General features: G+C 30.5%; 1 protein-coding gene across 3 annotated transcripts in view; it reads left to right on the forward strand.

Moving 5' to 3' along the window:
- Positions 1-12,070, forward strand: part of LOC129744860 (short-chain dehydrogenase/reductase family 16C member 6) — a 110,957-nt gene extending 98,887 nt beyond the window's left edge. For all 3 annotated transcript variants that reach the window (XM_055737600.1, XM_055737599.1, XM_055737601.1), the window contains exons 5-9: positions 134-244; positions 889-1,014; positions 1,114-1,235; positions 10,967-11,083; positions 11,154-12,070. In XM_055737600.1, the coding sequence (XP_055593575.1) occupies positions 134-244; positions 889-1,014; positions 1,114-1,235; positions 10,967-11,083; positions 11,154-11,364 (687 nt within the window). In that variant the 3' untranslated portion in view covers positions 11,365-12,070. The remainder of the gene's footprint in view (positions 1-133; positions 245-888; positions 1,015-1,113; positions 1,236-10,966; positions 11,084-11,153) is intronic.
- Positions 12,071-12,213: the final 143 nt, after the last annotated feature.

Here is a 12,213-nt window from a genome sequence, read left to right on the forward strand (position 1 = left end):
CACTGTAGGAAAGACGACACATTATGCTTTTCAATTAATTTATTTTTTTGTATGTTATTACGGCATACGAATATGTAGAAACCGGTGCTTTGATGTTATATTAAAAACTCTCGTTTTTTTTTCTTCCCAACAGGTATCGCTTCTGTTCAACAACGCTGGCGTTGTTTCCGGCAGAGCACTACTGGACACTCCGGACCAGCTGATCGAGCGATCGTTCAACGTGAACATATTGGCACACTTTTGGGTAAGCTTGACAACACATTTATATTGAATCTTGAATCACTACAACCTAAAGTTGTCCAACAAGCAATCACTTTTTTGAAGCTACTACAAACCTTTAACAATAACGTTGTGTGATATGCATAGTTCATATAGTCCAAACCGCACAGTTTTACGATCAGCTATTAAGTGGCTCCAAGAAATCCTCTCCAAACATTCATTAGTAGGTAACAAAGGGATCATTTTTTTTTTTAATTTTCGGTCACCAAAGCGTGAAGTATTGAAAATAGTGAAGCTTCCGTCATGTTTGTTATAATTATTCTGGTGCGATCATCGCTCCCGATACTGATCTGGACGAATAAATTAATACCAAGTGGGTGAAGACGTTAAAAAGAACTCTTCACATTTGGACAGTCATTTTTGTTTTCATTCTTGTTGCCTGAGTGTCGGCTCCCAGTGATTGGAACGTGATTTGCAAGAATGATTATCTTCGGGCTTCGATTGTCCGCGGAAAAACCGCCGAAAGCATACAAAGCAGACCATTGCTTCTTGGAAGATTCCAATCTCTGTTTAATTAAACATTAATTCCTTTTGGAAGGATCCATAAGGTTCTCGATGAATCAACGATCTTTTGTAACCGTTTCCGCATCTTCCCTTCCGTTCCCTTAGACCACCAAAGCTTTCCTGCCATCGATGCTGGAACGGGACCACGGACACATCATCACCATCGCTTCCTTGGCGGGTCACGTCGGAATTTCCAAACTGGTCGACTATTGTTCGAGCAAATTTGCCGCGGTAGGTATTGCGTACCGGAAACGCAACCTCTGTGCGTCTAGGTGGATTGTTAATATTTTCTTTGTTGCGCTTGTGTTTTTTGCATTTTTTTTTTTTTAGGTGGGTTTCGATGAAGCACTTCGGATAGAGCTGGAATATATGGGTGCAAATGGAGTTTTCACCACCGTGATCTGCCCCTTCTTCATTCAGGCTACCGGAATGTTCGACGATGTAAACTCGAGGTCAGTAAATTGTTACATTTTTTTTATAAATTTTTAATCTGTATCAATATTGTTAAAGTTTTCTCAGAGACTTGAAAAACAGCTGAGTTAAAAATAAATTTCAAAATTAGAAATTAGGCAGATAAAACTAACTGAAGATAATTAAAAACAGATGAAATGTGTAAAACAGCTTGGAAACCCTAATTCTACTAGAATATTTTGAAGGCGAAAAATCAAACTTAACTGCATTGAAATAAATTATAACATCATAGAATGGAATCTGTGTTAAAAAGGCTACACAAATGTTCTTATTGGATTTTGGGAAAAAAAATGACTGGAATTAGAAGTTTTTGGAAGGAAGAGGGAGGGTTTTGTAAAGATTTTTGCATAACTAGAGAACTCATAAAGCAGATGGAGCCAATTCGGCCTTTTTAACGCCATTAAGCTGCTAAATTTTTATCTTTGCTATTTCAAAACCTGCTCCAGATTTGACAAGGGAAAGGAGGAGGATTACATACACGTAAAATCATGGCCATATGAACGGGGAGGGGGGTTTTGGGGGTTAAACCCCCCATGAAAGTCCAAATATGCCATTTTTGCTAAGCATAAAATTTGTCATTTCTAATCAAATTTTGATGAACAACTGAATCATTCAAGAGTAACAATAGTGTAACAATCTCAATTCTAAAACCTCCAAATCTCATTCCAGGGCCATAATTCTACAACAGTTTTTTAAAAAACTTATCACTTGTTGATAGTAATTGAGTCCCAAATATTGAATCTCAAAAAAGTTAGACTCAACTCAAAATGTCAGCTGATTCCTTAAAGTTATGTATCTAGCGTCCTAATTATTTTTTTTAACAAGTTTTGGCAAAATAAACATAAACAATTTTTTGGTAACCCTTAATATGATCCTGAATCGGCTAATGTGTTTCGATAAAATGAAAATAGTTTTCCTCGTGTTTTTCATATTGATTTATATGGAATAATTCCGAAATTAGCCTGCATTTTGGATGAACTTTGGGGAAAATTTTGAAACAGAATGCCCTTATTTCGCCAGGTTTTAAAATAAAATTGCCTGGATTGACCCAGCCCGGAAACTTGCGAAAAAATATCTAGTAATTATCCAGTTTATTGTTCTTGATTATAAGTTTGGATCAATTTCAATATTAAAAATTCAAACCATTTTTATGATTTGTATCTGAAATTTTTATCCTCAATTTATATGCGGAATTGAAACATAAGAAAAATTCATGAGTCCAGAATTGAAAAATGTGAAACAATTTCATCATTCACAATTATTTTTAAATTAAAAAGTTCAATAACGAATTAAAAATTGAAAAAAAAACTTATATTGAAAACCACAAATTATAATAAGAGATTTCTGGTTAAGGGTTCTGACACAAATTTCGCTTTTTGGTTTAAGTTTCATAAAATTCCTTATCTGGAATTGCGTCAGGTTTTGAATTTAGATTAATAATGCAGAATTCAGAATTGAAACAAAAAATCAAGATTGGCATTCGATTTAGCTCAAATTTAAGTATCAATGTTAGAATTTTATTAGGCATTTAAATTAAAGGAAATTAAAAATAAGATTAAATTAAAATTTTGAATTCAATCAAAGTCAGTATAGAAACAAAAACCTGTTAAAATCACATATAAAAGATAGGATCAAGATTCATTTAAAAAAAATTGTTTTTTGAAAAATATAGATTTAAATTTTGATAACTTTTATCAAAGGCAGGGCCGTAGGAAGAACCGACCGCCCGGGGGGGGGGAAGGGGGGTGGGGGCTTGGTAACTGATTTTTATCCATGGTTTTTTGCCCAATAATGCACGAATAAAAAAAGTTTGTAACTATATGATTATTCATTTTTAAGTATTTTTACATTAACAGTTTTCCTATTTAACTGTAACTTTATAAAATTGGTACTAAACCTAAAAGGAGAGTTAAATTTTAATAATGAAACTTTCAGTAACAAAATATGGAATTCGTATTCATCGATGGTAAAAATCTTTGAATTCATTTTTAATCTTTTAGATCAAACTTATTTTATTTGAACAAAAAATATGTTCATTTAGACAACCTTCAATTAAAAAAATCTGTATTCAAATCAAATCACCTTATCTTCCAAACTCTTTTGCAAATTTAAATATTTTTTTAAAAGTTTAAAGAAAATAAATCAAATTAAAAAAACAGTAAGAGATATAAAATTTTCGGTACAAATTAGCTTGATGCAAACTTGAATGAAATTTATGATTTTAGTTTGAAATTTAGCTTTAAAAAAATGTGATATTAAATATGTTGAACAATACATCGAAAGAATAGAGAATTTTGTGCAGATTTTTAAGGTGAAGATCAGGTACATGTTTCTTTATGAGCACATATTTTTCATGAAGAATAAATTCCGCAATGAAAATCCTGTGGATTTTTTTCAGATAATATTTGTGTTTTTTTCATAAAACAAAACTTAGAAAATTAACTAAAATTCTTCTTTATATTAGTGATTTTCGGCTGAATTCTCTTGAATTCCTCAACAATTTTATGTTGATTGTAAAACTCTTTTAAAAGCTAAATCATTTGCTGAATTTTTAATCAGCATTTTGAATCTGAATTTCAAGACGATTTCTGGAATGTACAAAAAAAATACGATATCTAAATCTTAACTCAAGATCGGAATATTATGAGCCAAATTTTAAAGTACTCATTTTTATATCTATTTTTTCTGTAGTTGTGGTGTAATCTAAATTCATTATAAGATTATTAATTTTTTATCTGTTTTTTAATCCAAATTAAAATATGAATTTTAAATGATGAATGTGAATCTGAGTTTTCAATTTTGGATCGCCATTAAGAAGCTTTTAATGTTTAAATTTTGTTTAAGAGATCAGTTTAAGAGCTTCGGATTCGAATATAAAAAAAATCTTTTTTCATATCGGAAAACATTTTCATTATTCAAATAATGAAAATACATATGATTTTCGAATAACATGATTCAAATTTTACATGAAATGCAAAACAAAATTTCAAACAGAATTTCAAAGCAGCTTTTCATTTCCAATTTCTTATGATTATTCGAACTGAAAATCATGAATCCGTAACTGGATACAAAATACGAAAATAGAAATACAACTTTGGTTATGAGAATATGGAACCAGAAACTCCGAAATGGGTTTAATTTAATTTAAAACTTAATATTCGGACCTGAATTTTTATGGACAAGTAAGAAAATTTCGAAAAACTGTAGCTTTTTTTAGGGATTTTTAACGGCTATCAGTCTCGGATTTTTAAGTAAAAACAGTCGTTTTGACTTAAAAATCCGAGACTGATAGCCGTTAAAAATCCCTAAAAAAATCAACCAAAACAGTCGTTCCATTCATAAAGAAAAACTGTAGCAGAATTTTGAACTTGGGATGGGTTTTTGAGGTTTTGGCATTAGTTTTAAATCTAGATTGTAACACTTGAATAACCTTACTCTATAATAATAATTTGCTTATGAATTTAAAGTTTGGAGTTTAGAGTAGAATTCTTCGCTTGCCCTCATGGGGGGTGTTTAACCCCCAAAACCTCTCCATTCCTACGGCCATGATCACAAGATTTGAATATAAAATAATAAATGATAATTTTGAACTTGTTTTTATCCTAAGGTAAAAATTCTGCTGCATTTTTTTTACATTATTTACATATATTGCAAATTCTTTAAAATAAAAGGTTATAACTAAAATCTTAAATTTAAATCGAGTTTCAAAGAGTAGAAAATAAATCTTATTTGAACCGTTTCCCTTGTTTTTTACTTTTATTTCCGCATATTTGATACATTTTCACACATATTTTTTTAAGCTAAATGAAAAAAAAAACTAGCAGCTCCTAGAACTTATTTTCAAGAATTAATAACTTTTAATGTATAAAAAACTTTAATCTGAATAATTTATGCTTAGTACGTATACATTTTTTGCACTTGTACATGCATTGTTCAAGCAAAAATGTTATAGGAAAAAATTGTCATAAATACCCCCACCCTTATGAGATGGTTCTTCCTACGGCCCTGCGTAAAATATATATATTTTGTATAGTTAAAAATTTTCAAAGCAAATAAAAGTAGTAATAATTTTGGATTCAAATCAGTGCTTGGAAACTAATTTTAGATCAGGATTTTAAAATAGAAAAATAATTTATTCAAGAAAATCAGATGAAATCTTTTTTGTATTGCAATTTGAAACTTAAAGTGCAGGTTTCAGTTTTAAGAGTTTGCATCTTAATCATATTAAAATTTGGATTAAAAAGGACTGATCAATAAAAATGTAAATGATGCAAGTTGTAACAAAGCACACCAGTAAGTTGATTTAAAAATAATCCCTGTGATTTTTGTTTTTAGCACAATCGGATTATTGCAAGGTGACTTGCCAGATTGCTCGGTTTTACTCGAACTTGCCCAGATATTAAAAATTTGGCTGACCGTATTTTGATGGAAATAACCTGAATTTATTTACTTTATTTACAAAATTAAACATAAAACTTGTAGAGAATTTTGTTTGCGTCCCTAAACGGTTTTAAGCAAGTTTTATCATAATAATCATAAACGGTTTTGTGGAATAGTACAATGCAATTTATAATCTGGGATCTTTTTCGAGAAAAAAAAATGCTTCCGGTGTTTTTCGTTTTGATTCTTGTTGAATTCTTTGGTATTAACCAAATTTGCATTGCCCAGATTATGATTTGAAATAGATTTTTAGATAACATAGCCCGGATTTACCAAGAACGGAAACTTGCGGCAACAATTCCGGCAACCGTTAAAAATCTGTTTTAAAATTTTTAAATTTTCGCTTTTATACGCAATTCTCATACAAAATCACGTGTATTTATAGATGTTTAAAAGAAGAAAAAAAAACGAATCGACTTTTTTTCAGAAATAAAATTTAGCCTTTTTGAGTCATTTTCATGCAAAATTAAAATATTTGGACGGTTAGTTCCCAAAGACTTTGATTTATTTTAAATGTGTTTTCAATATTTTGAATTTTTCATTTGTAAAATTATTTCACTGCGATGGAATTTCAATGTTTCTTTTTTCTTAAATTTGTATCTTAAATTTTTATTTAAATTTTTAGTAATCAAAAACATAAATAATTGATAACGCTGGGAAACATTGGGGATTTGAATTTCCTGTAAACCGTTATTTTTATTTGAAATTTATTATTTGTAAATTTTGCAATATCCGTGTTATAATCCGCGTTGTCCAACTGAAACATGAATGGATATACATAAGAATATCATGAAAAACTGGTTTTGGTCAAATGAACTTGAACTTGAACTTGAACGTGAACTTGAAATAACTTAATGAACTTCAGTAAAATTTAAAAAAAAATTAATGATACCACTCGGTAACGGAATCTTGGAATCAGAATGAAGATTAGATAAAATTAATTGAGCTAAAAGTAAAAGTACTTGCACTTTAATTCGTACATCTTCGGCTACATAACATCAATCGCAAATTTCTTTCTCTCATATTGAGGGTGTATAAGTTTGTTATCAATCCATTGATCTTCACTTTCGCGTAAGAATTGATGTACTGTATTCAAATTTTTAAATTTTTACACCTCTCATAACTTTTTTCGGTTGTTTTTGCTGCCAGAAATAGCAATAAAATTTTTGGAAGCGATCCATCCAGTCCTGAATTAGCGTAACGAGTTTTAATTTTGCATGGAAATTTGTATGGGAAAACAAAATTTTTCATTCAAAAATCGCCAGAGATTTTCTGAAAGTTCCAAAAAATATAACTTTGAATGAAAAATATTCCTTGATTCTTGCAGTACAATTCATGTGAACCACAAACCTAACTTGAACCCCAGAAAAGCTATTCGATAAAACATGAAATTTTTGTTTTCAAAATTATTTGTTTTAATTTTAGCGTTTTTGACTGCTTATTTCAAAGCTGTGGAACCGTGGGATGAGAACAAAAAATCTTAAAAAATTGCTTTGCATAGCTGGAGAACTTATTGATTTATATTACCTTTCCAAAAGCCTTTCAATAAATTATTGAAAGCTCTAGCAAGCAAAGTCTGCCATTTTTAAATACTTTTTGATGGATTTTGATTTTTTTTTAAATGGTTACAACTTTTTCCATGAAATATTTAGCTACTTGTCATGTTAGCAAAAAAATGAAGCTTAAGAATAGTCAAAACCAAAAATTAAAGACCATGAAATTAGTCAAGTCAAGTATATTTGAATTTTCTGAATGATTTTATGTGCAAAAATTTCTTCCTCCATACAAATTTCCATACAAAATTGAAACGCGTTGCGCTAACTCAGGAATCAATAAAATCATCTCAAATTTTACACTGATGCTTGGTGACCCAAAAGTCATCTAAAAACATATGGGAGCAAAAAGTCATTTTTTGCAGCGGTCTAATGTACATATTGTTCTACTGTTGATGTTTGTGAATCTGTGATCAATAAAACGATCAAAAACTAATTTTTGGAGAAATCTGTGCGACTGTTTTAGACTAAATTAATACTTTAAATAAAGGAACTTTCTAATTAGTCAAAAATTTAATTTTAAAAATATTCACATATCAAAAATTGTTTTCTGTTTAGGATTATTGATTTTCAGTTCGAATAGTTTCGAATAAATAGCTGCATTTAAATCCTGGTTTAAGTTTAGTTTGAAATTTGAACTTCATATCAAATTTGAATCACGATTTTCGAAAATCATTTTCATTATTTAGATAATAGTTCTCTGAGTATAAAAAAAGAGAAAAAATATTCAAATTCTTCTTCTTAAACCTAATTCTTACACATAATTTAACATTTAAAGCTTCAAATTGGCGATCCAAAATTTAAATTTCAGCTCCAGATTCATCGGTTGAAATTCATATTCAAATTTCGATTCACATTACAGATTTCAAATCAATAATTTAAATAATGAATTCAGATTAAACCAGAACTTCAAAATTTAAATTCATGAATGAGGGCTCTAAAACTTGGCTCATAAAATTTTGATCTGGTATTAAGATTCGAAAATTGTAGTTTTTTTATACATTTTAGGAATCGTATAAAACTTCGAAAACAGATTCAAAGTACAATTTTTGAATTCAGACTTAGTATTCAGATTCAGAATGGAAATTCAAAGTTCAGAAAAAGATTTAGCTAATGAATGAGTTACAATCAACATAAAATTGTTGGGGAGTTCAAGAGACCACGGACTTAAAAATTTGCTTGTTAATTCAATTTCCAGTTTTCAATTTTCAAATCACAATTTGCTTTAACACACAATTCAGCAGAAAATCATAAAAATAAAGTAAAATTAAAGTTAATTTTCTGAGCTTTTTTATTAATAAAAACCCAAATTTTATTTTTAAAAAAATCATCCACAGGTTTTTCATCAAGGAATTCATAGTTTATGAAACATATTTGCTGTTAAGAAAATATGTAGCTGATCTTCACCTTTAAAAGGTGCACAAAATGTTTTATATTTTCTCAGTGCATTATTGATTTTACAGTTTTTTCGAAGCCTAATTTCAACAAACTAAAATCATAAATTTGGTTCAAATATGGATCAAGTAAATTTGATCCTAGGGGGGCTTGTGATATAGCTCAGTTGGCAAGTCAGTTGCTTCCTGATCCGAAGTCCGTGAGTTCGAGTCCAAGAATAAACACCATTTTTGAAAATTTGATTTGTTTTCATCGATGCATAATGGGGTTTGAGGTGGCAAAAAGTCAAAAATAAACCAGTTTGTAGCTTTATATTTAACTAAGATATTCTCAATTTTTCAGATCATTGTCATCGTTTCACAGGCGTCAGACTTATAAAATTTTGATAAAATACTCTTCAGGTTAAATAATATTCAAATCAGTTTTTCTCCTAAAAGAAAAAGCTACACCAATTTCCAATACATCGTTAAAAAGTTTATTCTTTAAGCTTCTTTTAGAAATATTTTTAATTTTTACACGGTTAACGAAAAAGTGTGAAAAATGAGTAATTCTAAGATTTACTCTAAGGTATTAAAAATTTTGGTCTCAAAGAAAAAAGCTCTGCGTTGCCCAAAAATAAAGCTAAAAGTATAAATAATCGAATCCAAGAAAAACTAGCAGCACATATTTGCGTCCTTCAAAGTTATGATAAAAACAAGAAATGGGTTATTTTCAACCATTCTGGAAAAATAGTATATTTTATGTATCATTAAGCAAACATAGTTCATAACGTGCAGGGAGATGATTGTAAGTGGTTATGACCAAAAGTTATGATAGAATTTCGATATCTGTAAAAATAACAGATATTTTATAAAAAACTACTTCTCCCTAAAATTATCAAATTTTATTATTGCAATTGTTTGCATATATTCTCTAGTTATTTAATCATTCAAAACTGTATAATCCAGAACAAAAATACTCTGAGTCAATTTGTTTTAATCTCTCGAATATTTTTTGTTAATACAGAACTCAAAAAAAAAATATTCACGTTATTCCAAGATTATTTTATTTATGTTAGTCTTGTTTCAAACCTACACCATGCATTTTGATGAGTTGATGTTCCAATGTTATTGTCCTTCCTGAACACACATGCAAATCCAAAGCTGAAAATAGTTTATATTGGTTGTTCAATGTATACAACTCATTTTATCTTCTAAATAGTTCATAATAAGCAAAAATATATTTTTTGCTGCCTTATTCTATGGGGCTGTCCCATAGTGCGATGGTTAAAATTTTCGAATTTTCAAAAAAATTTGGAAGATTTGGCTCGTTTGATTTGTGCATGGAATAAGTTCAGTCTTTTAAACAAACTCAAAGATTTAAACTATTCCATACTTTGTAACTTAATTTTACAAATTTAGCTCACCTTTTTGGTGAAGAACCAATTTTCTAAAGTTTTGATTTAATACGTAAACTAATGATGTAACAATACTTAAAAATGAATAATCTTTTAAGTTACAAACATAATTTGTTTTATTTTTTTTTATTCGTGCATTGTTGGGCAAAAAATCATAGATAAAAATCAGTCACCAAACCCCCCAACCCACCAAGATTGTTGAGTAAAACGGGTAAATTCAATAATATTACAATTTAAAATTAGGAGAGCTGGCACCTTTGAAACTATCAAACAGTTAAAGTACCTATATATGTAACCCGTTTTAGATTTCAAATAAAAATTTTTCAAATAAACTTTGTATGGGGAGTCACCGACTCAATACTTTAGTTATTGGTAAAAATGAACTCTGAAAACTCTACTTTCTGCCCATGCAAAAAAATAAAGTTAGTGTATTTTTTTCCTTTAAGTCTTTCTACTCAACACACCATGAATTTTTTTTTAAATTAATGGAGCTAAGCTCTTTGCACTAAGTTTAAAACTACATTTTCTGAATCCAAGTATTTATTAAAGTGAACTTATAATTTTTTCAAAGTTGCCAGAATTAATTTTGAATTATAGTAGAAAAATTTTAATCATTTTTCATTAACTTAGAGGGTAGTGCTGCAAAACTTTGGCTTTTGAATAGCTGCTTAATGGGCCACCCTAATGGGTAACCAATAGCTTCTTGTTCACGATGTGCTCATTTTTTTCGGGATCTAAATTGTCTTGGTTTATCCAACCCCGTTCTATGAAGCGTTCCAGGTTCTGATTACCTGAGCCAGTCTTTGCTTTTAACTTGCCTTAATGAATTTGGTGACAGACAATCACACAAATTCCGAAACTCAGTTGACTGTAGAACTAAATAAAAGCTTGTTATTATGCATAATACAATTTTTCATAAATTTTTCAGATGGGTACCAACGCTTGATTCCAACGATGTGGCCGACCAAATCATTGAGGCAGTTCAGAAAAATGAGAAATATATCATTGTTCCGGGCTATCTTCGTGCGATGCTGGCAGTAAAATGGTAAGCGAACTTAATTCTATAAGAATGTTTAGATGATAAAACTGTTTCTTTTTCTATTCCCTCCTTCCAGGATCTTCCCATGGGGTTGCAACTCTGGGTTCCTTCGCCGGATAGTCCCGGATGCTACTCCGCAGCACGTAGTCACCCCGGTTCAAACCCCAAAGGGACTGCAAATGAATGGAACCGCCCACCCACTGGATCAAGCCTCATCGGACAACAACAACGTGAAAAGTTCCCCGCTCCTAGTGCATCGACTGTCCACCGGAGAACGAGTTCTGTAAAAAAAGAGAACTTCCGGTTGCAAGCTTAACCGGGACTACGGGCAGCTACAAAACGATACCCTACATAGTTTATACGAAAAACTTTTAATATTGCCCAAGAAAACCGACAGGACTGAAAACGAGATAATAATGTTAATACGACACTGGGTTCTCATTTCATCGGCCTTTTCGCTTCGAGAAGTAACATACAACTTAAAGGAATGTAATGGATTGTGATTAAACAAGAAAAAAAACAAGATAAACGACAAGGGGAAGCAAACGAAAGGCTTAGAAGATTTACTTACTATGTGATTATGAAAAAAAAAACATTAGACGTTAAAAAGTAATGCTGGATCATTCCTATAGTTTGTGGGGATTTTTAGGATTAAGGTGTCATCTAGTTGTTAGTCGGTAAGCGCATCATTGAGGAATCTGTATTTTGAAACCTTGAAGAAACACAACCAACACGAATATCTTGCCCCAGTCTGAAGGACCAAACTAAACTAAACCGCAACAAATTGCTACACAGCGCAGATTTCAATTCACCGAGCATGTTTTCGAAATTTTTACACATAGTTCAATCAACGGCTGTTCTCATATAGCGGAAAAATCACGGTTTTTACAAATTCAACATCTGCAAACATCACTCATCAATTATCATCACAACAAAAACAGAACTGTGACTTTAAGCAGTACATCAGTAAAGATTCACATTTTAAGAATTAAACTAGTATTTTATTCGATGACATCAACGCCCTTTCCCAGACACAGAGTTACCGTGAGGCCGTTACAGTTTAGAAAGGTAGTAGATTCCCGATATCTTATCACTGAATACACTCACACCTTTGGTATTGATCAGAGTGTTATCAC

Source organism: Uranotaenia lowii, chromosome 2 (genome assembly GCF_029784155.1).
Source record: "Uranotaenia lowii strain MFRU-FL chromosome 2, ASM2978415v1, whole genome shotgun sequence".
In the NCBI taxonomy this organism is placed as follows: Eukaryota; Metazoa; Arthropoda; class Insecta; order Diptera; family Culicidae; genus Uranotaenia; species Uranotaenia lowii.